General features: G+C 39.1%; 1 protein-coding gene and 2 pseudogenes across 5 annotated transcripts in view; all 3 read left to right on the top strand.

Moving 5' to 3' along the window:
* The first annotated feature begins 480 nt into the window (after positions 1-480).
* Positions 481-5,905, top strand: LOC149018305 (transcription factor MYBS3-like; annotated as a pseudogene). The gene is made up of 3 exons (XR_016172913.1): positions 481-1,052; positions 3,620-3,828; positions 4,099-5,905. The product of XR_016172913.1 is annotated as a transcription factor MYBS3-like (transcript).
* LOC149018304 (protein phosphatase 2C 56-like) lies at positions 5,229-13,548 on the top strand (annotated as a pseudogene). The gene is made up of 5 exons (XR_016173137.1): positions 5,229-5,254; positions 8,088-8,533; positions 10,045-10,323; positions 10,599-10,704; positions 11,983-13,548. The product of XR_016173137.1 is annotated as a protein phosphatase 2C 56-like (transcript).
* Positions 13,549-14,491: 943 nt separating this feature from the next.
* The window catches only part of OVA4 (Nucleotidylyl transferase superfamily protein), a 43,235-nt gene continuing 31,804 nt past the window's right edge, over positions 14,492-25,922 (top strand). For all 3 annotated transcript variants that reach the window (XR_016172912.1, XM_089152598.1, XM_089152599.1), the window contains exons 1-10: positions 14,492-14,671; positions 14,767-14,919; positions 15,537-15,624; positions 16,281-16,322; positions 23,525-23,614; positions 23,709-23,831; positions 24,380-24,451; positions 24,751-24,860; positions 24,987-25,008; positions 25,174-25,239. Coding sequence is in view for 2 of the 3 variants with exons in the window: in XM_089152598.1 (XP_089008724.1) it covers positions 14,604-14,671; positions 14,767-14,919; positions 15,537-15,624; positions 16,281-16,322; positions 23,525-23,614; positions 23,709-23,831; positions 24,380-24,451; positions 24,751-24,860; positions 24,987-25,008; positions 25,174-25,239 (834 nt within the window). In the remaining variant the exon portion in view is untranslated. The remainder of the gene's footprint in view (positions 14,672-14,766; positions 14,920-15,536; positions 15,625-16,280; positions 16,323-23,524; positions 23,615-23,708; positions 23,832-24,379; positions 24,452-24,750; positions 24,861-24,986; positions 25,009-25,173; positions 25,240-25,922) is intronic.

The following is a 25,922-nucleotide window of genomic DNA, read 5'->3' as shown; positions in this document are numbered from 1 at the left end:
TAAAAAATTAAAATCTCCACAAGTTTCATGTAGATCCCACCCCCTACTATGGGGGTTTAAAAAATCAAAGGAACACATTGTTTTCTCTAAGGAGAAGTTGGTATGGACTCATAGGTCTCGACCAAGATTTCGATCTTGACGGTCCATTTTTCAAAAAGTATGAAAATATATTTTTTAAAAATAAATGGTCGAGATCAAAATTTTGGTGATCATTCACTGCAAGTAGTGCATAGCACCTAAGCAATTTTCAATAAAAAAACATTGGAGGATTCCATTGCATTGTTCTCTTTTAAGGAGAAGTTGGTGTGGAGTCATGGGTCTCTTCCCTTTGACTAAGTGCCGTAAATAAGTTAAAACCCAAGCCTTACTTAGTAATTAAAACGTGTCTTCCACCGAGTAAAACCCTTTTCCGCGGAAAGGATAAAATGAAAATATAAAATCTCATGCAACAAAACTCTTATAACCTATTATTAGAGAGATCCTATATCCTATCCTTTCGTTTATCTCGCTTCACTTCCCTATATTCCTTCTTCTCCGGGTTTCTGAAACTCACACGAATCTGATCACAACAAAGCTTCCTTCCCTGATTCCCTCTTTTCTACTTTCCTCTAAGTCCCGAATCTCATCACATTTAAACCTATCTTATCCATTCAAGACTTTTAATCCCTTTCTGTCTGCAACTTCTTCTTCGTCAATCTGTTAGATAATTTTATTTTTTTCTGGTAAAGAAGCCGTCTGCACCTCCGAGTCGCCATGGCTCGGCGGTGCTCTCATTGCAGCCATAACGGGCACAATTCACGCACCTGTCCAACGAAGGGAGGTGTGAAGTTGTTTGGTGTTCGATTAACTGATGGGTCCATCAAGAAAGAGTGCGAGTATGGGAAACCTCTCTTCTCACTATTGTTCATCTTCCTCTGCTGCTGCGTCTCCCAATCCTGGTTCTCCTTCTTCCGATCACCTCCCTGATCCGGTCCCTGTCGCTGAAGGTTATGTGTCTGATGATCCTGCTCATGCTTCTTGTTCTTCCAACTGCCGCGGGGACAGGAAAAAGGGTAATTTTTTCTTTCTTTCATATTTCGTTCCTTAATTTGTTCTTCGTTTTTGTGTTTGTATTGATTTTCATGTTGACTTTGTTGACGATTGATATGCATTTTGAATTCCCTTTTCCTTCAATCACCCAATTGGGTCCTGATTTGAAGGTTCTTCTGCTTGAATAAGGTTAAGGTTTGACTCTAATAATTCTCTAGTTGTACTCTTCGTTCCTCTCAGTCGTTTTTTCTTATGATCGCTTGGTGAGTATGCTGCTTTCATTTTTTATTTAGTTAGTCTAACAATGCCTTGTTTAGTTTTATTGTGTCGCTTTCACTATTTTCCATTTTCTTTTGGTAAGAACTATTTTCGATGAGATTGTATGCGCTTTGTCAAATTCTACATTTTTTCCGTCCGGTATGACATTCTACTTCCATTTTATTTTGGTGATTAGATATTTGAATCCAACAGATTTTTGCGCTAACTTTTTGGTTTGCTATTATTGTTATTTTTCCTTTTTACTTATTCACCTTAATTAATGCCTTCAAATTGTGTTCCACTTCTTATTTTTTTTGCTTTTCAATTACTATCATTGTCACTGTTTTTTATGGTTTAATCCAAGTACCATATGGATTTATTGTCAATAACTTATCATTTGTTTGCTTGCTTCTCTTCTTTTTTTGGCTTCACACCCTCCAGAATTCCCTTTTCACCCCTAAATGCTTATAGTAATTATAATCCTATATCGATGAATAAGTCTTATACAATGTGATGTTGTATCACCTTGTTTAAAAATTATAATTTCTAAGGTAATTTAGGCACAAGGCAACCCCACCTTCTCAAACACAACAAAAGTATGGAACTAAAACATCATGACAAAAAATTCTGCCCATGTTGAAGGATATTTGCTGCTTAATCCTTATGCTCTGTAGCCTTCTAGCTGAGTCCTTGATCAATAGGCTTTTCTTTTTGGTGGCTGTGGGTAACATTCTAGCAAATTTGGTTAATCGAAATGCATCTTGTCAGTGTTATTTCTTGTTAGATAATCTAACTGAATATTTTTGGAACCCAAGAAAGTGTTATATGTGGAAAGCAACTGGAAACCTACTATGAAGGACACCTTAGTAAGTTCCCTGCCTGTGCATAGTACTGTGACTAACATTTCTAATTCTGTATTCTACGTCTGTCAGAAACAAATGTGTATGTTACTCGGCTTTTGTTATCTCAATTTTCCTTAAATGCGAGCCTGTGACACAGAGAACCAGAATACTCATACCATACAGGACAATGGGGATGACTTTGTATTTTACCCTTTTTAAGGGAGGGAGAGGAGTTAATATAATTAATACAGGTGGTTCATATCTTTGTTGGGTAGTTTTTTTTTTCTCATTATCTTTAGTTCACAAACATATTCACTTACCATTTGAGAAAATGTGTTAGGAGATGGAAGACAAAGGCAGACATAGATAGTGGAATGCTACCTCCTTTGACCCTTTATTGGTGGTGATCTTTCTTATTGATTGAAGCACTCATGCTGCAACATGTCTTGCAGTAAATTCTTGCTTTTAATCCGCAATTATCTTTAACACTTCTCCCTCTTAATGGTACCCATATTTGACTTTTGACTATTGCTTTAGATTCATGTGTACTGAAAGGTACACCATTTTCTCTTTTGACTTAAACCCCCAACAAAAAGAAAAAGGGGAAGTCCCACTCTCCTTTCTTTTTTTTCTTCTTTTGGGGGGGGGGGGGGGATAACTGTAGACTCTTCTTACCCTAGCATCTAAGCATGGGATGTCTTATTTTCTGAGTTCTAAAATACATTTATTTCAGGAATTCATGTGATTAAGTAGTGCAATAAAGAAAGGCTGCACAAAGCTTGGCCAAGGTTTAATCTATGCACTTATTTATTTTTTATTATCAAGTTGTCAATGACTGCAATTGCTCCTTTGAGGATGCTTCCAACTTTAGATATGTACTTCCAGTGGGCTTGTTAGGTACAGGAGGTGAATTATGGTATGTCTTTTTGGTGTCAAAATTAAATGTAGAGTTCAAAGAAATTCAAACCTGCAGTTCTTGATTCTAATTCCTATTTTCAAAATTTGTTGTTAGGCTCTTGTCTATCCATCTAGTTCTTAATTTTGCATATATGTTCTCCTGTTTGGAGGAATTCAAACTTGTAAAGGTATGATATCTATTACTGTCCTCCTTGGAGATGGATGAGATGAGGAAGAAGTGGTTAACTGCTATATCTCCCTTCTTCTTTTTTCTTTGGGTGTTAGATTATTTGATATGTTCCTTCGATATGAAGTTGTAGCCTCCTCAGATGTATGTTAATTAATCCAAACTAAAATAGAAATTGTAATTCTTCCAATTCACTCAAGATTCTTGATGTCATGTGGTTTCACTCTCCTTTTCTCTTTGTGCTTAAGTTTATCCTAATTTCATATCCTTCTTCCCCTTATGGTGCATTATTGGCAGGATGAATCTATGTTAACGGAGAATTAATTGGTGAAAATAAAGATATAGAATACTGTTGTGTTTGAGAATACCTTATATGACAATGATTTGGTTTCTGCTTCTTTATCAGGCATCCCATGGACTGAAGAGGAACACCGGCTGTTTCTAGTGGGTCTCCAGAAGCTGGGAAAAGGGGATTGGCGTGGGATTGCACGTACTTTTGTCATGTCAAGGACTCCAACCCAGGTGGCCAGCCATGCCCAGAAGTATTTCATACGGCAGACTAATTCATCCCGAAGAAAGAGACGCTCCAGCCTCTTTGACATGGCTCCAGATATGGTTTGTCCAATATCTTGCTTTATGTCTTACATGCTTAAGTTTCACCTTTGTCCTCTGGTAGATGACCAGAAACGCCAAATCTCCAACCTAATAGACTGAGATAACAGTTAAAACCTATTCCAGTTCCTAAATAAACTGGGGTCCTCAAGATGTAACAATGGTGCTATGGTCATCTATGTGTAGTATTCTGTGCTCTGATTCAGTTAGCATGTATCTGAAATTCCCAATTATTAATCTTTACCCTTTTTCTTTTTAATCTTTAATTTTCAGTCAATGGAGTCAACAGTCATGACAGAAGAGCATCTACTACAGCCAACTTCTCAAGTCACTGAAACGGAAAATGTAGACCTCAAACTGCCTTCAGACGTTTCTCTCAGCCAAGAATGTGTACCTATGGAGGGGACTTCCAACGAGACCTATACAGAAGCTCAAGAAACTGCAGTAACGTCAAGTAACTTCCCACCAATGATTCCCGAGTTCTTCCCTGCTTATTTTCCTGTCCCTTTTCCATTCTGGCCACCAAGTGCAGCCATAACAGAAGAGAATCAATGTGAGACTTCTCAGCATCAGGTCTTAAAGCCAACTCCCATTCATTCCAAGCAACCGGTAAATGTTGACCAATTGGTGGGCATGTCCAAACTAAACTTAGGAGAGGCTGCTAAAGGACATTTAGAACCTTCTCCACTCTCCCAGAAATTGCTAGGGGCTTCATCAAGGCAATCAGCCTTTCATGCAAAATTACCTGTTAACGAGTCTGATATGAACCAGAAAATAGTAGTGCTAACATAATCCATGCAGTGTAAGGAATGGGAGATAGGTTAACTTTCTTTCCCCTTTTCTTTTCCCCATATTTTTTTTACTTTTACATATACATTTGTTTTTCCAATGCTTATTACATTATTCATTTCTCATATTTTAGACATACAAATAATGTTTATGTGAAGAGAAGAAGATAAACAGAATACATGTACATGTGGGAGATCTCTAGCAGATTCTTTTTTCTTCTTTAATTTACTTTGGGTGGGGGGTGGATGAACTCTTCCTGGGTAATTAGTACTCAGATTTTAATTTTGTGGTACTGAATCCAACCGAGAACAAACCTATCAATTAACGAATGATATGAAGATAAGGAGTACTTTGTTTAAGTCTTTTGAGAACCATTTGTCTCACTGTAATGTATTATTTTTAATAGACTTAGTTAGACATTGGAAACCAGAGCTTATATTTTACTTAAAAGGTATTTGTGAACTGAAATTCTGTTGAATTCTTTTTAATTCACCCCTTTTGGAACAATCTGGTTAAGGTGGCCGTTGTTAAAATTTGGATTGAGAATTAGTTTCTTGAAGATTTGATTCTATTTATCAGAAAAAAGGAAATGCTCATGAAATTGCTATATCCATATGGCGAACGGAATCTCTGGATGCAAGTATTATTTTGTGACTCCAAGATATATGTCTATATGACTTTCTTTTAGAAAATAAGTATTTCAATAGACTTACAAATGTGTTCTTTGCAGCCTTTGGTTAATCTTCTGAAGGTCTGCTAAAGTAGTCTAGTACTCCAGTGTGGATCTTCTTCAGCTGTGATTTCTGTATTTTGTATAATTCTGAGGATCTGTATTAGGGTTTCAAAACCAGAATCAGACTTAGCTGATGCTGATTTGGATTCTGACTAGAATTGGTCTCGAACATCCCTGAATAGTCACTGCAGATCCATTTGGGCCGTTTCTTCATACCTGTCTTAAGCATAAGTCCATCATAGATTGGGTGAAATCTGGAACATCCTTTGATGATCTGTTTGATCAGGATCAGCCAAGCTGATTTAGATAGACTTCTCTTATTGCTTAGGATTCAAACACTCCAAGGATCTCCAAACTCGTCCATGCTTTTTAAGGCGATTCTGCCATTTAGTTGCAATTTTCCCATGATCTCTTGGGCTAGTCGTTTTTGTTTCCACCTTGTTTCTTGCCTCATAATAGCCCATAGCAAAAAAATTATCTGGTCATATATATAAGAATTGACGCCCATGCCACCTTCTAGGGCCTATTTGGTTACTTGAATCTGGAGATTTCAAATTTATGGAGTCATGGTTCATAAATTAATTGTTTGGCTAACCTGAATCTGTGGTTCGGAAAGTTTTTTCAAGGTGATTTTTTTAATCCACAAATGTTTAGCGTTTTTATAGTAGAGGACTTCACTTCATACCTATAAATCTACAGATTGACGTTTTTGTGTAAAAAAAGTGAATCTCTAGATTTCATGAATCCAGAAATTTGCACAACTAATCGGGTATAAAATTTTCATTTATGAATCAAAGATCTGAAATTTCTAGATTCATGTAACTAAACTAGCCGTTAGAAAATTGGTTCTAAACCCCACCAAGACAAACTTTTGGGATATATAATGAAGTCATTCAGGATTATTGAAACCCATTTGAAAAAGGAGACTACTTCTTTAGAAAGTCAACTTGAGTTCACTGCTGGAAAATCATCAATAGAAGTTATGAACTTATTGAGGAGACATATCACAAGATATACAGAGGGGACACAAAAAATCTTCATTTGGTGTTTATCAGATCTATGAAAAAGCCTATGATAGTGTCCTCATAGAGCTAGGACAAGACATTTTAACAAAAAGAAGTCTTGGACATAAAAATACTTGGTCATAATTAAAATTATGTATACTAACATGGTAACTTGCACCAGAACGGTGGGTAACACCCAAAATTTATTTTGAATTCAGTTATGGACATTTAATCAAAGACATACAAGTTGAGATACTATGATATTTGATCTTTGTAGATAATAATGCCTCAACTCAAAGGGGTGACTTGTTTTAGTATTTTTTTTTTCGTAAAAGGGCCGTTTTAATTGAGGGGACCAAAAGAACTAGGCTCATACGAGAGAGCTGATACTAGAATTAAATTGTTACCAAAAAAAAATAATACTAGAATTAAATGGAGAACTAAGATCCATGCTATCGACTCCATTTAACTAGACTAGGTTGTGACTCCGTTGCCTATTTGACTCTTTTCCGAAGCCTAGAATTTGGATTGTGCTTGAGTGTAAGGTTTAAAGTATTGGTATCGTCTATCGTATCGATCGAGTGATTTTAAGAGATGTATAGTCCTGTATCGAGTATTGTATCACTCTGGCTACTGTATTTTAGTATAACTCAATGGAGAGACGTATCGAGATGTATTGTATCGGTTGGGTCAAATATGGATATGTATCGACTAGTATCATATTGTATCGTATGATACTTTAAACCTTGTTCGCGTGGTGCATCTGTCGTTGTAAAGCCAATTTTGGTTACAAAACAAAAGTGAATACTAGGATACATGTACTATTTGAGTATCACTTTTAAGGGATAATACAACATCCTCATAAATATATGGTAAAAGGAATGTTGGAGTTGGGCTACTCAAAATCCCAATTCTAGTTTTCCATGGTTGGTGGCATTTTACTCCCAAACTTACTGAAGTTCCATGTTCTACATTTAACGAGCCCAAATAAATTGAACCTATGATCTCTTTGGATTATAAAATACTACTACCACCACCATCCATTCATCCTCATACTGTATATGTGGCACTCAATAAATTTTGATTGTATCCAATCTCTTTTTTTTTTTTTGGTATTTGAGGTTCATTTGGCCAGTTTATATGATTACATCTTCAAGACGAGCTTTGTCGTTTGTAAGGGTCGAACTCATGACCTCTCCACTGAAAAGTATGGATCTTGCGTAAGCCGTAAACTCTCCACGGATTGTCGTCCCAAACAAATGAATGCCAACCTTGAAATCACACGTGGCAGATTCAAACTTGCGATGAAGTCCAACGACTTCCAACGATGAACGAAGTCGAAAGCCCACATATGATGATATGACATATTCGTAAAAGGTTCGATTTCTATTATCTGTCAAATTTATTAGCGGGGCCCATACACGTGGCTTCAATTAAGTCATTGAGATGTCGTTCGCGAAAAGGAATTCGGATGTGTCATTACTTCCTCACACGTGTCTCCTTCTCTTTACTTTAATTTCATTAGCACCATCCCATCACTTGCCCACCCAATTTTTCTTCTTCTTCTTCTACTGCATCGCGGTCTGATAGTTGGCTTTTGATTAAATCTTCACTGTAGATTTTACCCATGTGTAGAAAAACAAATTTTAAGTGTAAACAAACTCGGTTTGGTTCGCACGGTTCGCAACGAACCGTTACAAAACCACAACTCTAATTGAAAATAAAAAATAAAAAAGAGTAGACAAGGAATCAGAACTGACTTCGATTGGCTCCGGTGTGTCTTCTATTTACAGAGGCGAAGACAGCCCTAGCTCCGCTAGCTCTACTGAATTTCCTGGTAGCAGCAACAACGGTAGTTTCGGCGAGATTCTGGTTTCCGTGGTTGAAATCGTGGTGATGTTGCCGAAACTATTGTCATCTACACACTCGACTGGAGATGTAGCAAGCGAGGTGGTGCGACAGAGATGCGTGGGAAATAACAACAGAAGGAGTGACGTGGGGGTTCACTTCCATTATTGGTCGATGGCCGGGGATGGAGGACGCCGTCGCCATAATCCCTAGCTTTGTGTCCAGTTCTTGTGATCATGTCGGTGATTGTATGGCGCCTGGTTCTCAAAATCCCGGCGATAATATTTCTCCCGTCCATTTCTTCGGTGTTTATGACGGTCACGGCAGCTCCCAGGTATTAACTTTTTCCTCCATTTCCCTATTTTATTTATCAAACATGGCAAAGATGTGATCGCGAGGAGTACTCGTCGACGTCCGATTGGAATCATGTGTAGAATGTAATCGGTAGATTTCAATCTGACCGTTCGACATCTTGCTGTAACATTAACATGTGTTGGTCAATTTCTGTTGTTGTGCTTTGGTTTTTACTTTAGAAGTTGGAAATTTCCACGAGATATTTTATTATGAATCAATTTGGATAAGAAAGGACACGTTTTGAAGTTCAAACAGAAGAATTGGAGTTAAAAAAGAAGCAATCTGAAACTGAAGCAATCATAGTTTTAACTTTTAAGGCTCTTCGGCGGTATTTGGAACACCTGTAGCTCTCTTGCCGTAATGATGTTATTTTAAGGCGTTACGCATCGCCCACTCCTAGGACATACATGTCCCTCTTGGGCCTTTCGCAACTTGAAAAGTAGAAAATGTCTTGTTAACGTCCGAGAGCATGTCAAGCTTTCCATCCTATTGTGAGATTCCAACATGAAGCTCTTGATTGCATCCTCGTTCTGATAAACTAAGTGGAGGTTCTTCCAAACGAACAGCGCTAAGTAGGCCCACGTATCCTGACGCCAGAAGGCTTAGGCTGATTTTGTTTTTGTTTTTCTATATTTATTTTTGTGTGGTTTTTGGGTGGGTGGGTGGGTGGGTTGGCTTGGGAGGTGTTTGTTGGTTGCTAGGGACGTGCTCCCAATTATTACTGCTTGCTCTTGTGATTTCGTGGCTGATTTAGTAGGAGAAAAACTTCTGGCAAGGCCCTCAGATCAGGCCTTAGTGATATGTTGTTAGAATATGACAGTCTTGAAGCTATTTGACATGGTGAATGGTGTCAAATCCACGCTGGTGGATCTCCTTTAATATTTTCCAGGGCATCCTTTATTTTAAGCATTATCCTGCTGGTCGTAGCTTCAACTCATTCCAAGTGTATGCTACATTGCATTGGATTCATTGACCAACGTGGCCTTATCGGATGAGTCCTAGATTATTTGACTTTGTACTGATCCTTGGCTCCTTTAGATTTGTTCTGAGGACGCTAATGGGTTTTGTCAACTCTAGATTGGTGCGTGCCAAAACCACTGGACCATTTGGTTCTGATTTGTGATTACCAAGTACACATGGCCTTGACAATGTTGGTTTTTCAAAATTTATGATGAATGTAGATAGATATGTCCAACTGTGTTGGCATTAATTTTTTTTCACGCTTGTTGACATAGCCATAATAATGAACAAAGAGCATAGCTGTCCTTGTTTCAAATGCTGTCTCTTTTTGCTTCTCTTCTTCAAGGTTTAAGTCATGGGATGTGTTAAATTAAGTATGGGATACATCCATTATCCGGCTTAAAAATTTTTGTGACTGCTCTGTATTAGTTAGGCGTTGTAGCCTTGCCCTAGTTATAGCCCAAACCCAATCTGAACTGGAACTCACCCAATTGCAGGAATAAATTATATTTATTTCCCCATATTTTGAAGGTGGCTAAATTTTGTGCTGAACGGGTACATGAAGTTGTGGCAGAGGAATGGGGGAGGGTAGTCAGTGGTGGTTGTTGGCGTAGGAGGTGGGAAGTCGCATTCTCTACTGGGTTTGAGAGGGCTGACAATGAGAGTGTGACAATAGCATCGAAAATGGTTGGCTCAACTACTGTTGTGGTGGCTGTATCAGGGTGTCAGATTATTACATCCAACTGTGGCGACTCAAGGGCATTGCTTTGTCGAGGGACTCAAACAATCCCTTTGACTGTGGATCACAAGGTTATTCCTTCTTTGTCTTTCTTTCATTTTTTTTGTGTTTCATTGATCTAAAAATTGCCAAAGATTTAATATCAGCCATTATTTGTCACTTAATTCGCATGGATTATAATATTGTCTAACTGGATGTCAATTGTAAAGCATCTCAACTGTTTTTATCTAGTTTTGAAATCGGAGAAATTATGCATATGTGAAGTTCCATTTCCTTCATTCCATTTGTGATTTTCCATTTTGTCAACGATTCTCAATGAGGCTGCTGCTTGTTGATGTTGTTATAGCCAGACAGAGAAGACGAACTTGTGAGGATTGAAGGAGGGCGTGGACGAGTAATTAACTGGAATGGTGCAAGGGTTTATGGTGTTCTTGCAATGTCCCGAACAATAGGTTTTTCTTTTCCTTCAATCCTTAACATTTCCTTGGACATCCTTTTCTGAAACTGCTTAAACATTGCTATGTTTAATTGTGTCAACCAAATTTGTCCTTGGATGTACTTAGTTACCAACATTGCTATCTTTTTTATAATTTTGACATCAAGTATGTTAACTCTTATTTCCGCCTGGAGTGATTGATGGTCCTTCTCCCTCTCATGCTCCTTTGCATTGAGCAATTTAATTTGCTTTGTGAATGAGAGTGCTGATTCTTCTGTTGAGTTGTGGTTCCTTTCTGAATCTTTCAATTACTTTACTGACCTGTAGCATTCTTGAGATCAGTGATACCTTGGGGTGCAAGTCATCAGTCACTTCTTATATATATATAACCAACAGTCCCTTTATTACCCTACAATATACCCCTCAACATTATAACCCTCATTTTGTGTTTGGTCATTCATCCGATAGTTGTACAATGAGTCACCTCCATTTATGGAGCAGTCTAGATGTGAGGCCCAACAAAGACAAATGTAAAATATAATTAGTTTGTGCAGCAGTATGTTTATTTCTATATGTTTGTGTATAACATTGATACAAATATTTGAAAGGTGAGAGTGAGGGAAAAAAAGAAAGACAGAAGGGGAGGGGGGGAAGAAAGAGGAACAATAGGATGAGGAAAGGTGAATGCTCTCACAATGGTGTTTTAACCCACCCTTCTTTGTAATGAGGCATCAGTGTCATATAAAACTCAATCTCAGGTAGATACTATAAATTTGAAATACTTCTGACAGGAGAGAGAAACAACTGACCTTTTTGATGGATGTCGCTCAGCTTTCATAGAACCATGCACTACTTTTTTTAAACTCTTGGTGATAGGGTTATATTTTGCAGATGTTCAGTTTTCAGTCAAAAGTCTAAATTAATAATGTTGAATGGTCCTTTTGCTGAGGGAATCCTTTATTTTCTCTGCCGTTAGTTGAAGTAACTGTGGTTTTAAATTGGTTCTGGGTCATACTAGTTTACCTCTTGGAATACTCTTATAAGTAATGGAATAACCATTAAGGTATTTCCCAGTCTTAATATTTTGATTGTGTGTTCTCTATTACTTATTTGGCTTTCATTTCTTGATGGCATGGTAGTGCAAGTCTTATTTGGAGCACTTTTGTAAAATTCAGCTGATTGTTGAACATTGGATTCCAAAAAAACCCGACCTCCTTCAACAGTTGGTGGTCTTTTAGTTTGCTTCTGCAGTTGTTCTACTTAATTGGCGAACTGGGTTTTGGTTATGATCCAGGGGACAGGTATATGAGGCCATGGATCATCCCAGTGCCTGAAGTTACTTTCACAACAAGAAGTGAAGAAGATGACTGTTTGATAGTGGCAAGTGATGGTCTTTGGGATGTGATGACTAATGATGAGGTTGGAGAGTTAGCTCGTCAACTTTTCATACGGCAACGTAGAACCACAATGGCTGATGGGAATTCATCCCCACCAGCACAATTTGTTGCAGATCATCTAACAAATGTTGCTTACAAGAGAAACAGTTCAGACAACATCTCAGTCATTGTTGTTGACCTGAAACCCAGAAGAAGACGTCCACATAGGCAATAGCAGCGGGATAAATGCAGTGCCGAAAAAGAGTGGTGGGGTCAAAACTAAAACCCCCCTTAAGTAGAATTGCATAAATGTGGTCACACAGTTTCAATCGTCAAAGAATGATATAATCTTAATCTAACAGTGAAGTTATTGCAGAGACCCCCTTTGAGTAGAATTACAGAAAGGTGGTCACAAAGTTTTAAGCATCAAGGAATGGTATAATCTTACTTTGATAGTGAAATTATTGCCAAGAAACCCTCAAGTGAATTGCAGAAAGGTGGTCTCAAAGATTCAATCGTCAAGAAATAACAATCTTATTCTAACAGTGAAGTTATTGCAGAGACCACATGGAGTCATCATATGGCTGTTCCCACTTCCAAGACGTTGTGGTTCTTATTCATGTGAATGTGACTGATGAATTTGTCGTCCACATGTCTGGCTACCGTTGAATTGATGTTATTTGTAGCTACCAAAACAGGCTTCTTGCTACTAAAGATGATTGAAGTGGTTTTGGTCTGAAGGAAGGGAAGAAGGATACTGAAAAGCTGTTTCCTTTCCTTTCCCAAAGTTCGGAACAAGATCTCTAATGCCTTTAATCTATTTTTTCCCCCTCCGCAATAAGTCTTCAGGAATAACTTGAAGAGGAGACAACACATTATCTATTGCTCAGGAGGAGAAGATCAAAGCCCTTGGTATTGAGCCATCAAAATATAATTCGTGTACATGTCTTTCATTGCAGTTGTCTGTTATTTATTTATACTTGAAGATAATATTTTTTCATCCTTCTCAGAAACCATTGCAACATCTCATCTTCTTGTTTCTAGTTTAGAAGATAATAACTGCAACTTTTAATGTTTAATTTCTCCAGTAAAGGTACCCTTGATCCCCCCCGCCCCCCACCCTGTTTCTCTTTGGTTTCAACCAAAACTTATCTTTGGATCTGAATATATTGGGTCGGTGAAGGGGAATTAGTTTCTATGGTTTGACCTTTAATTGTTTGGGCAATTGTAGCTTTTACAACGAAATCCTCAAGGCATTAGAATTGTATAATGGCAAACTGACATGATGGTATTGTTGCTCCAAAATTCTGCTTGATAGTGCAAGTGAACTAACCTGCAAAAACATGCTCGACCGGGTTGGTTGAATAACACCTCTGACGATCAAGTTAGTGAAGTACACAACTCTAGATGAAGAAAGCTAGTTGCAGATCTCGATGCTAATGGGAATAACTCAAGAATTGCATACTTGATAAGGACTAGAATGTAAGCTTATATAGTATTCGGAAAAGGTTACTTGGGCTGTGCCATGATAGAGTTTGGTGTTCTGTACTTCTCATAGGAATCTTATCCACCATGAGTGTTGCTTATGTTGAGGTTGTTGAGCCTAAATAGGATTCTGTGCTTAATACTGGTGTCTTAACTTGTCAAAGTCATTAGTAACTTGATCATAAGGTCTAGGTATTCCTTATTCGACTATGGGTCTCTCCGAAGATTTAGGGAGTTAGTTGGACCCTACTGGGATATTTTGCTTAACGTGTAAGTTTACAAGTCTTGGTTCGTCAACAATCCAACCAGGACTTGGTCAAGCTGTTTTGAACTTGGTCGGTCTTCACTTACCTGGCTAAATAGAACCTGTTCGTAGGTATCTATGTCTGTCATTTGGTGTTAAGGAACAAGTTTTTTCATAATAAGCTGGGTGATGCCTTGTTTTTCTACCTCAGTTGGTGGAGAGGAACTCCATAAAATTGTAACACCCATTTTTTTTCCTCGTCCAACAATAAATTTGTAAATTCTATGGGTGACCTTGCTTAGCTGCAAAGTACTGACTCTTAATAATAAAATTTGACACACAAAAATATTCAATTAAGAATAATCCACATGGTTTGGTCTAGCTTGGTAGAAATGGGTCTATAGGATATGGCCAATGTCTATAAGTGAAAGGATCTCATGTCAATGTAGGGTTATTCAATTGGTAAGACCAACATCTCTTTGCGGAGATATTACGGGTACAATTCTTATTAATGGTATATATAACATCTCCATCCCTAATGTATGAAAATGACGTTTATATCCAACAACAACAAAAACAGAAAAAAAAAGAAAAAAAAAAGAAAGGGTTTCACACGTTCAAGTGGTATATTCGTAATTTCGCAACAGCACGGAGCCATCAGCCATCAGCCACCGGCCACGCCACTGCTCATCGAGGGAGCGTATAACAAGGTAAGACGAAATCCATACTCCCGCACAGGTTCTCCCGCTCACGTTCGGATAAAGTGTAGTTCGCCATTTTCCTTTGCCAATTATCTGTACAACATTGAGGATGGGTAGCTCTGTTCTCTCCCATGTCATGAGCGCCTCCATTGCTTCACATCGTTTTCTTGCTTCAATGTGCAGCACCTTCCTTTTCTCTCTTGCTCACTCGTCGCCTGTCTTTATTTCTGCTCTTTTCTCATTGTTTGTCTTTCTCTTTCCCCCGTCTGCAGGTCAAATGGTCGATTTCAGAGGAGCTTCCTGAAAAGATGGGGACGAATGAATCACTGTCGTCTGCCAAGTGGATACATTGATACTTCTCGATGCTACTGCACTTCTCCGGTCTCTCAATCCGGCTCTTCGGAGACAGTTTCGAAATCTGTGAAGTCAGCTCTCTTACTTTCTTGAATTTTCCCTTATTCTTTCTATTTTCAATCCAGAATTTTAGTGATTTTATTTCTCCTCATCTGTTAGCTTCACTCCATATTTCATCATATCTCAATTTCCCGCTAATACGCTGAAACGATAATTTTTTCCGTTTGTGGGATCTTCACCGAAGCCGTCAATTTCGAATTTCAATCCCCTCTTTGTTCACTAAAACAGGGAAGGAGTTTTCTTCCGACTATTCTTCGTAAATTCTATGCAATGTATACAATCAGGTTTCCGATTTGTTTTTAGTGCAGAGATGTTCATCTAGAATCTGCTTTTCTTTTCTTTTCGTTTTATTTATTTATTTTTCAACTGTTGATACAAACTTTAATTAAGGGTGACAGTGAAAATCCTGTTTTGCAAATGTAGTGCTTTTTAAAGATCTTCTAGCTATTTTTGTTATTCGAAATTTTACCTTGCGTAAGGTTATTTTAAACTGCTGTTTTGTGTTGTAAGTTGTAACATTGTTGTACAGAAGCTTAACAGAGATGATATCACAAGCAGGAGTCGAATGATATGTAAAATGCTATATCTTCTTAAATGTTTTTCTTTCCATTCATTCTTAAATTGACAGGAAAAGAGTTGTATCAGGAGTCCAACCTACAGGATCTATACACCTTGGCAATTATCTTGGTGCCATTAAAAACTGGATTTTACTTCAGGTTGTTTGACTTCTCATATTCTTTTCATTGTTGACTGGTCTCTTCTTGAATATCTTCGATGTAATATTTCTTATAAGATAGCTCTAATTTTCTGTTATTTGATGTTAACCTCAGTTTTTTAAAAAAGTTTTTTTCCCTCCCCCTTACTCTCACTTGCAAGGACCTTCAACTTCTGCAATTGTAATGTAAAGCATTCCTGTCAAAAGTCGAAACAATTGTAATTATATATAAATTTTCATAAATGAGTAACATTTCAGTTAATCTGCTCTTCATAATTTTTGTTGAGTTATGTAGCCTGCAAGGATAAGGTTTCCTCTCTTGATCCATTGTTGGAATCAAGATATGAGAAGGGGGGAGGGGCAGTATTTAAATTTTGTCTTGTCCTCTTTAACTATAAATAAAGAAGCCCAGTGATCGTAATGTAAATTCAACCATCAACACCTACTGGCTGTTAACTAACTTTTATCCAATTTATTTTCCCTAGTGTTGAATTTTTTCATTGAATAGTTTTAATTTGCCCCTTGTATGTTGAAACATGTTTGTATTTCTAGGAGACACTAGAATGTGTAAGTTTTTTTAGTTATTTTTCTTAAGAAATTTGTTTTAGAAGTTTTTCTTCCGACATTGTAATTTACTGTTTTACTTTGTTATTGCAGGATACATATGAAACATTCTTCTTTATTGTGGACTTACATGCGGTATGCGTAAAGTTTCTTTTCATTTTTCCTTGTTACCTTTTAGTTTTCTGCTGGGTAAATTCTTTTAAGTGTTAGTGATACCATTGGGCTCCAGTTTTGCTATTGACATCTGTTATTTGAGAGGAAGTTATTGACCAAAAACCAGGAATTCACGGAGATCAGAAGCATATTGGTATACATAACAATACAACACATTGCAGGGAATCCTATAGAGAAGATCATTCCGGATCAGAACTCCGAAAACAATACAAAACCCTGAGCTCCCATCACTTCTCACAAAGGAATGGAATCCTGAAAAGCAAATGATGTATATAATCACATAAGTGCATTTATTTAATAAAATTAAACGTTGGGCTGGGTTACATGTATGTTGGGCCTAAATGAGGGTAGGGCTTAATTTGTTCAAGTTGGAGTCCTTGTTAGAGTAGGATCTGTTTCAAGTCATTCATTGGTTAATTAAATAACTAATTCCATACTTCAGTTAGTTGTTGGTTTAGGCTATTTCTAGTCATCTTAGGAGTCATAGTTTGAGACTTTGGGTGTGTGTGGCCTGCTTTTCAGGTGCACAAATTTATGAAATAAAGATATTCAATATGCTGAATATTGTCTTAATACTCATTACTGTGGATTACGTTGTGTATTCCAATTAAACTTTAAGGCGAATAGCTTCACAGTTCTTATTTTGGATTCCGAAACTCTAAGGTTAGATGGATTTCTGAATCTGGCCCCATTATCCTATTACCCTATCTGTTGTTTGTTCATTTGAATTTTTCCCTGCCGTCCAAGTAACTTCAAGTCAGAAGTCTTAATACTTTGTCTCTATGGTTCTACTCTTCTTCTAAAATTTCAGTTTCGGATCCCCCAACCTGTTTGTCTGCAATACAGTTTTAGTTGCTGACTTGTTACAGGTGATTCTACTATATTCTTGTTTTAGTTTGTGTTCTTATTCTCTTATTTCAGTTTCTGTTTCAAAACCCTAAAATTCTACTTGACTTGTTTTCCTAGTTCAGGTGATGTAGTTGCCTTAGCCTTGCTAGGCTGGATCTGCCCTCTTTGGGGTGACCTGAGCCGAGATACCCCTGTTCCAACCTGGTATTAGGTCCAAAGGGGGCTGGTAGTTTAGATAGATGCAATCTTTAATTTGATTTGGGTGGGTAGACTATGTGGGAGTTATGTGGTAATTTCTAAGTTTGTGTTTTTTCCTAGTATGTTTCACTTCCATTTTTGAGTTTTTTGGCACTATAATTTTGTTAGAAGTTTTGGTTGTATTGACGTGCTGCATTACAGCATAGACAATTTGTTGTATCAATGATATTGCCAATCAAAGAACTGCTAGTTGGAGAGGGAGGTTGTGGGGTGGGGTTGAGGGAGTGAAGTGAAATATTTTTTCATTTTTATTTTTTAAATTCTTTGTGAGTTGCTGTTGTGATGCTACTGTGGCGTGATGATGACTGGTCAGTCACAACAATCTTCGTCCTCCTCTTTTCTGCTGAGGTACTTACCCACTAATATCTATCTACCGTTGCTAATGTTTTGCTTGTTTCTGTTTGTTTCCTTTATTTTATTTCCTCTTTCATATCCTTTCTATTGTTAGTGTTGGAACAGCAAGAGGCCTCAATCTCTCACAGGATTCTTATTCTATCAGCTTCAAGGGTGGGGGGCTCCAAATTTCTAGTACATACCCCAAGCCTTGCTGTAACAGTAAATAGTGGATCTAATTTCGAACCATACTTGTTCAGTTGTCCTCTACCAGTTGTATTTTGAGTCTTCTAATACTATTCTGCTGTCCTGTATTTGACCTGTCAGCAATTAATGGGGGACAGAATAAAGAAGATAGAGGGAAGAAGGGGAAACTTGAGAAGAATCAGATTGGTAGTAGGGGAAGGGGGAGAAGAACGAGCAGGGATCCAGTTGTAGACAATAACTTGGTCATACCTGCATTTCTAAATGATTTTCGCACAATGACTCCCCCTCACCCCTTTGTCATCTGCTTAAAGTTGTTTGCTGAATTCGTATTCACTCAGTTTGAGAAATCAGTCAGATCTGGAATTAGTAGCCGCTAATGCTGATTTAAATTAGGAAGAGTCGACCGTCTTCCCAAAAAATTGGAAGTAATCGTCAGAAAAACCCTAAAATTATTTGATTGGATCCGTCAGAATCGGCATTTTTAGAGAACCACCGCAGCTGATCCAGTACTAATCTTTTGAATTGTGTTTCTACAATGGCTTGAAACTGCCCTTTTATCAAAAGTTAATTTCTTCACTTGAAATTGTTAGCTTAGCTTGTGTAGAATCTACTTCACCAAATAGGTCTGAGAATACTCCTAGCGTTCCATACCAAAGCCTAATTACTCCCCAGTGTGCAAGGGGTTGAAGATCCCTTTAGGATGTACATCTATATCATTCCTTTGTGTTTGGGGGAGGTGTTTGGCTATCTTTCTTTGACTCCCCACCCCGACAGACACCTCCTCCCATCTTTCCTTTTCTTCCTTCAAAATCAGAGGTGGGAGCAATTCCGTAAATGGTTGATATGCTGGGATTTTCTTGAATAAATAGTCAAGCAAGGCCTTAGTGAGCAAATCCTGCATTTGATTTTATCAATCATTTCCATTATGTCTGGGAGCGGCTCATTGCTCCATTCCTTCCATAAGCACCCAAGGATGCCCTTAATGCTTCCATCCACAAATTTTCCTATCTACATCTGTCATTTTTCCTCAATGTAATGCTTCAATAAATTCCTTGATGTCCCTTGTAAATGTTATTCTTTAGGTTTCATGGCTTTGGGCTTTTCTGATTTCATGTTGTAGTTCATAACCAGTTGTTAGATATTCACATTTAGTTTTGATATCTCAAAGTTAAAGGATGCTTTGCTTGCAGTGTGACGCTATGAAAGGATGTATCAAGTGGGTGAGGCTCCCACCACTGTGGTGTGTGGGGAGGGTTGTAATGCGCTCCGCCTTGTCCCCACTTTGTGGAAGATAAGCAGTGTTGAAGTGGCTTTGACTCATAGAGAAAGGGAGGGTTTTTTTTCGTTTGGGGGGGGGGGGGTTGATTCAGTGTATATGTGTTATGTGTGTGCCTTGAATTCTATAACCCATTTCAAAGATTGACCCACTTAATATACGTTGGTGGCAACCTGAATGACCCGTTTTTTGAGATCTGTTATGGAAGCAGACAGCTTGAGATCAAACCATATAGTCTAAAGTGGCAATCTATTTATTCTCTGAGCTAGGGGATCATTACTTTCTAATTTTGATAGCCCCTGACACTAATATGGAACCTCAAAGTGGCATGTGGTGAACCTAGAACCATCGATTATGCATTGAAAATGTCACACTTGCTGTTTTCTCTTCTTTCATTAGGAGGTTTCTTTGAGAAAGGTGCTAAGAATGATGAGCCCTAAAGGGGATATCCTTTGTCAATCCAATTAGTGGTCCACGTATAGGAACATGTGATCAATTCGGTAGCCATAATCACCTTCTTCAAACCGTGTAGATGAGTTCAAAAAGTGCCGCTATCATTTGATTGTTAGGTGTTTGGCCAATGCTCATGTTTGAGTGACTTCACTTATCTTCTTCTTCTTCTTCTTCTTCTCTCTGCCTTTCTCTTTTACCCCTACGTCCATGTTGAAGATGTGATAAACTGAGCCACATGCTTCACATGATGAACTGCCTGAGGCCATATGCTTCTAGACTTAATAATGTTCTTTCTACAATTCTGAAACTTTGTTTTGGTTAATCAAAAATTTATTTGATAGAAGAACACAATTATCATACTTTACCTTTAAATTAAGTAACATCTCATGGATTTTTCTATAGAAATCACTATGCTATATAAATATTCATCTTATTTATTAAGAGGCTTACAACACACCTTTTAGGTTGGTGGAATAGCTTTTGTATTTAAAAACACCAGTCGGCAGTCAATATTGTGCTGCCTTTGTATTTTGTCGTAATATCTTGATTCCTTTTATAGGCTGTGTCATGATCAAGATTCAAGGAGAGGAGCTTCTTCTTGATTTCAACATGCAGTCTGTGCTGATTTGTTTAACTTATTGCAACCCATTGAAAGTTGCAAATATCCTATATGATATCACAAGTTTAATTATAGATTCCCCCCCAGAATAGGTACAACTGTTAATTTTGCATTTTCCTTTCCAGTTTCCAGTATCATGATTAGCGTACCTGTTGAAGATGCTAATCATTTCCTGAAAAGAGGACAAAGATTATTTCGAATATGAGGAGTAGCCATTGTCTTGCTTCACTTGAGAAATTTATCTTAAAAGCCGATTCAACCCCCTCCCCATGTTTTTCCAGTTTGGAGTTGGGGGTTGGGTGGGATGCTGGGATGGATCATAGTAAAAAACATAGGAAGACAAAGAAGGGCAGTAAAGCTTTGACCCTCCGGAGATCAAAGCTGAGGTAGTCTCCTTTTTCTCCAATCTCCTTTCTTCCCCTCGCTCTTCCCTCCCTTCGCGTCCCCCCTCGCCCCCTGGTTTGATTAACAAATTTGTTAGCCATCAAGATCTCCCCTCTCTCTTCTCCATTCCATCCCATGATGAAATTCTTTTGGCTATTCGTTCCCACAAACCAAATCGTGCCCCTGGCCCCGATGGTTTTAGTATGGGGTTTTACTCTAGTGCTTGGAACATCATTGAGGATGATCTTATTATGGCTATCCGCAGTTTCTTCCTCAATCCCTCTCAGCTCTCTTTTGTCAACCAAACTTTTCTTTGTCTCATCCCCAAAAAGGCAGGTGCCTCCTCCCTTTCTGATTTTCGCCCCATCTCCCTCTATAATCTCTTATACAAGTTCATCTCTAAAATCCTAGTGAATCGGCTCAAAAAGATTATGCCTAACCTGGTTAGCTCAAACCAGTCCGCTTTCATTTCCGGTCGTAGCATCGCGGACAATATCCTTCTTTGTGCTGAGATTGTTAGGGGGTTTGACAGAGCATCCCACTCCCCTGCAGCTCTCCTCAAAGTTGATCTCCACAAAGCTTTTGACTCTATTCGCTGGGATTTTATTAGTGATGTTCTGTTAGCCATGAGATTCCCCCCTTCTTTTATCCACTGGATCGAGGTTTGCATTTCCACCCCATTCTTTTCTATCATTACTAATGGCTTGCCGGCGGGATTTTTTCCCTCTAGTGTTGGTATCCGCCAAGGCTGTCCCCTCTCTCCCTTTCTCTTCTCCCTGGCTTTGGAGGTTCTATCCCGTTCAAGCCAAGACTGATCAACTCCTGATTTCTCCCATTCCTAAGTGTAAAGCCATCAATTTGACTCATCTTGCTTTCGCCGATGATCTCATGATTTTCTCTAAAGCTGACCCCACATCCATCTCCACTATCGCCTCTACTCTCTCCTTCTTTGAGTCTTTATCTGGCCTTAAAGTTAACATTGATAAATCTTCTCTCTTTCTGTCAGGAGTCTCTGAGCCCCTTCGTTCGACCCTCCTGAATATCTCTGGGTTCAAGCCAGGTTCCTTCCCTGTTATCTACCTTGGTCTCCCTCTCATCCCGGGTAGGCTTACTCGTCATCACTGCTCCCCTATGTTGGATAACATCCGCAAAAGTCTCCAACTTTTGAAAAGCCGGCTTCTCTCCTTTGCTAGTAGGGTTGAGCTCATCCGATCTGTGCTCCAATCTTCTTACCTTTACTGGTGCGGCATTTTCCCGATCCCTAAAGCCATCTCATCTGCTATGGAATCTCTCTTCTGTGCTTTCCTCTGGAAGGGCCAGGATTCATCTCGCTTCCTTCGCCCCATAAGCTGGTCCAAGGTTTGTCGGCCCAAATCTAAAGGGGGCCTAGGAATTCGTAGGATTCAAGATGTTAATGCTGCTGCTTTACTTAAACTCATTTGGAAAATCATCACCAAGGATAATTCTATTTGGGTTAATTGGGTTCACTCATACCTTCTCAAATCCAACTCTTTCTGGACTGTCTCTAGCCCCTCCTATCCTTCTTGGACTTGGAGGAAGCTCCTCCTTCTTCGTCCTCGGGCTCTTTCCGCCATCACCACCCACATCTCCTCTGGCTGCTCCACCTCTTTCTGGCAAGATCCATGGCATCCGATGGGTGTTCTCCTCTCGATCTTCCCCCCCGCACAGTCTATGAAACCCGAATTCCCAAATCCACCTTGGTTTCGGAGTTTATCTCCAATGGTTCTTGGGTTGCTTCCCCGCATCATAGTCTCACGCAAGTTTGGAGTTCCCTCCCCCTATTTACCCCCTCCTTCATGATACTATCATTTGGTCCCCCACTACCAAATCATTTACCTCAGCTTCGGCCTGGAACCTCCTTCGCTCACCCTCCCCTGCCCCCCCATGGCCTCCCCTGGTATGGTTTAAAGGCCACATTCCTAGACATTCTCTAACTCTTTGGAGAGCCTTAAACCTAGCCCTACCAACTCAGTCTTTCCTTATTTCCCGCCACATCTCTGTGAACCCAAAGTGTATCCTTTGTTGGAATGGTATTGAGGACACTGAGCATCTGTTCTTTACTTGCCCTTTATCTAGTGCCCTGTGGAGGAAAGCCCTGAGTTATATTTGGCCCCGTTCTCGTCGCTCATTTGGGTTTACCAGAGACTGGTCTTGGATTCTGAGCAATTTCGCAGGTACCTCTATTTGTGATCGTATTGGCAAGCTCGTCTTTGGTGCTACAGTCCACCATCTATGGTGGGAGCGTAATCTCAGGCGCTGGAACTCCAAATCCCGCTCTATTGATGCCATTTGGAATGCTATTTATTTTGATGTTTCAGCTAGGATTTCTTCCTCTCCCCTCCCCTCGGTTTTTGATTCCCCAAGGAACAGGCTTATTGTTGTCTCCTGGGGGATCAACTCCCAAATCTCCACCGCTAGTTGACTCTAGCTTGTGCTTTTGTATTGTTTTGTCTCTTTAATAGATTATTTATTCATCCAAAAAAAACAAAGCTGTTGGGGATGCAGCAGCCCCTTCTTACAAAACGCCCACAGCATGAGAGGGAACAAGCCAAATGAATTTTTTCAACGTAAAACTGGGAAAGGCTTGCTGCCCAGGAGACTGAAATACTTATCCAGTCCATCTAAGATAATCTTCTCTGAGTTGATTAAAAGGGAAGAAATGAAGTTTGGTGATTGAACTTCATAACTTTTTCTATTGCACATTTTTGCTTGGTTTGTTATGGTATTAAGTATTTTAATGATTTGAGTTGTTGGCATCCTCAGATAACTCTAGAATATGATGTAAAGAAGCTAGCTACAGCAACAAAAAGTACGGCAGCTATTTACATGGCTTGTGGTGTTGACACCACCAAGGTCTGTGGGAAGTTTCTTGTAATTTCCTCTTGTTATATTTACTCTCCTTATCATTTACTGCTGGGATGACTCTTACTTTATCTTCCACTTGTAGGCTTCTGTCTTTGTGCAGTCTCATGTCCATGCTCATGCAGAGCTGATGTGGCTACTGAGTTCTGTCACACCAATTGGTTGGCTGAACAGAATGATTCAGTTTAAAGAGAAATCACGCAAGGCGGTGCGTTAGTTGCTGTATGATTGCTGCCACCTTTTATTCATTTATGTCCTAAATCACCTTTTTGTTTTAGATTCAGATTTATTGCTTGGTGAGAGGATTTTTTATTCCACATTAGTTGCCTTAAATGATGTCCTATCTGCTCACACATGAGGAGGGGTGGGGGGTAGGGATGACCATTAGGTACCATGTAGGAGATGTTCTGTGGCAGAGCCACAGAAGTATCGGGGTTATGATATCCAGATACACCAAAATATACCAAGCAACAATCTACTTTGTCTGGGGCTCCAAAGAAGACTTTGTTGTAATACCATCTTCCAGTTACTCATATTCTTGTCTCTCACAAATTTTATGCAGCATTTGTAACTTTCACCTGTTTGATGAGCATGAATACCTGCTTCTGGATATATGGTCAATTTTTTAATGCATGTTCTTAAATGTTTGTCCGAATGATATTTGATTTTATTGATTGGTCAGCAAATATTAACGATGAGGCCTCTCTCTCTCTCTCTCTCTCTCTCTCTCTCTCTCTCTCTCTCTCTCTGTGGTAGGGCGATGAACAAGTTGGGGTTGCACTTCTGACTTATCCTGTTTTGATGGCTTCTGATATTCTCTTGTATAAGGTAATCTTTTGTTCCTGTACCTTAGATTTACATGATGCACGTAGACAATCCATAGTCTGAGCTGATGGTTGGATCCTCCATTTTGTTTTTCGTTCTTTCTGGGAAAAGTAAAATTAATATGCAAAAATAATGGACTGATATCTTGGGCCTTCTACTTATGGCCATGTAGCTGTGTTATTTCATGTTTGGTTTTTATTTCTGGAACATGAAGAATCTGAATTTATTCTTCCCTGGCTTTATTAAATGCTCATGATGGTCTTCAAGATACTTTCTTACATTTATCTGGCATGATGCTGCAGTCTGATTTGGTTCCAGTTGGGGAGGATCAGAAACAGCATTTGGAGTTAACACGTGAGCTGGCTGAGCGGGTTAACTATATGTATGGAAGGAAGTGGAAGAAAATGGGAGGGTAAGAAACTAAGAATAGAATTTCCCCAACATTTGGATTTGGATGATACCCTCTCTGCAGGTCTGATCATCTTTGCTTCTGTTTCTCTACACTGTGATTTGATTGCCTACATTGTTTTTGTGACAGACGGAGTTCCGCAATTTTTAAGGTTGTCTCTATTCGCTGATGCCTCTTTATAGACTTCCTTCCTCTACACACACACACCCACCCACGCCAAAAAAAAGAAAAAAGAAAAGAGAAGAAAGAAAACCCTTTCAACCTTGTGAAATATAATGAAAGTTAAGACCCTTAACTTATCTATTCATTGTTATAGGTTCCTGAACCTCTTATCCCACCATCAGGTGCCCGGGTAATGTCACTCACTGATGGTCTTTCTAAGGTAACTAGATTTTCATTATTCATTTGTTTGGTTTCTGTTCCTTATTTGTCTATTGGTTTCTGTTCATGTTTTCCTAGTTGATGTAGAATGTTGAATGGACTTAACTGATCACATAAAAAATCTTTATGGTTAATTGTGTCCCCTCTCTTAAATACATCTTCAAACCTTCTTTGCTTGAGCAGGAGGAATGATGTGCCACATCTTCTCCTTTGTGCAGAGATTGTCCACGGCTTTGATCGTTCTGCCCTACCTCTGAAGGTGGCCTGGGAATCCGCCGGATCACTGATGTTAACGTAGCTTGCCTCCTCAAACATATTTGGAAAATTGCTGCAAAGCATGATTCCATTTGGGTTAGCTGGGTTTATTCTTACCATCTCCGGTCTGATTCCCTCTAGACTGTTCCTATGCCCTCCAACCCTTCTTTGGCGTGGAGGAAAATTCTTTTGATGCCCCCCGCGCCATCTCTTGCTATCTTTACTTCCATCTCCTCTAGCTCCACCACCTCCTTCTGGCTTGATCTGTGGCATCCGTTGGGCATTCGCTATAACCTCTTTGGTCCCCGCACTACCTATGGCATCCGTATCCCCAAAACCGCCCCTTGTCTATCTTCATCTCTGATGGGTCCTAGATCCCTATCCCCCTCCCCATTCTCACATAGGTTTGGGAATCTCTCCCCCCTCTTA

This window comes from Hakea prostrata, chromosome 4, assembly GCF_041222555.1.
Source record: "Hakea prostrata isolate BN-2017 chromosome 4, UWA_Hpros_2, whole genome shotgun sequence".
Taxonomy (NCBI): Eukaryota; Viridiplantae; Streptophyta; class Magnoliopsida; order Proteales; family Proteaceae; genus Hakea; species Hakea prostrata.
Note: the sequence above shows the minus strand (reverse complement) of the source record. Positions and strands in the feature narration are given on the sequence as shown.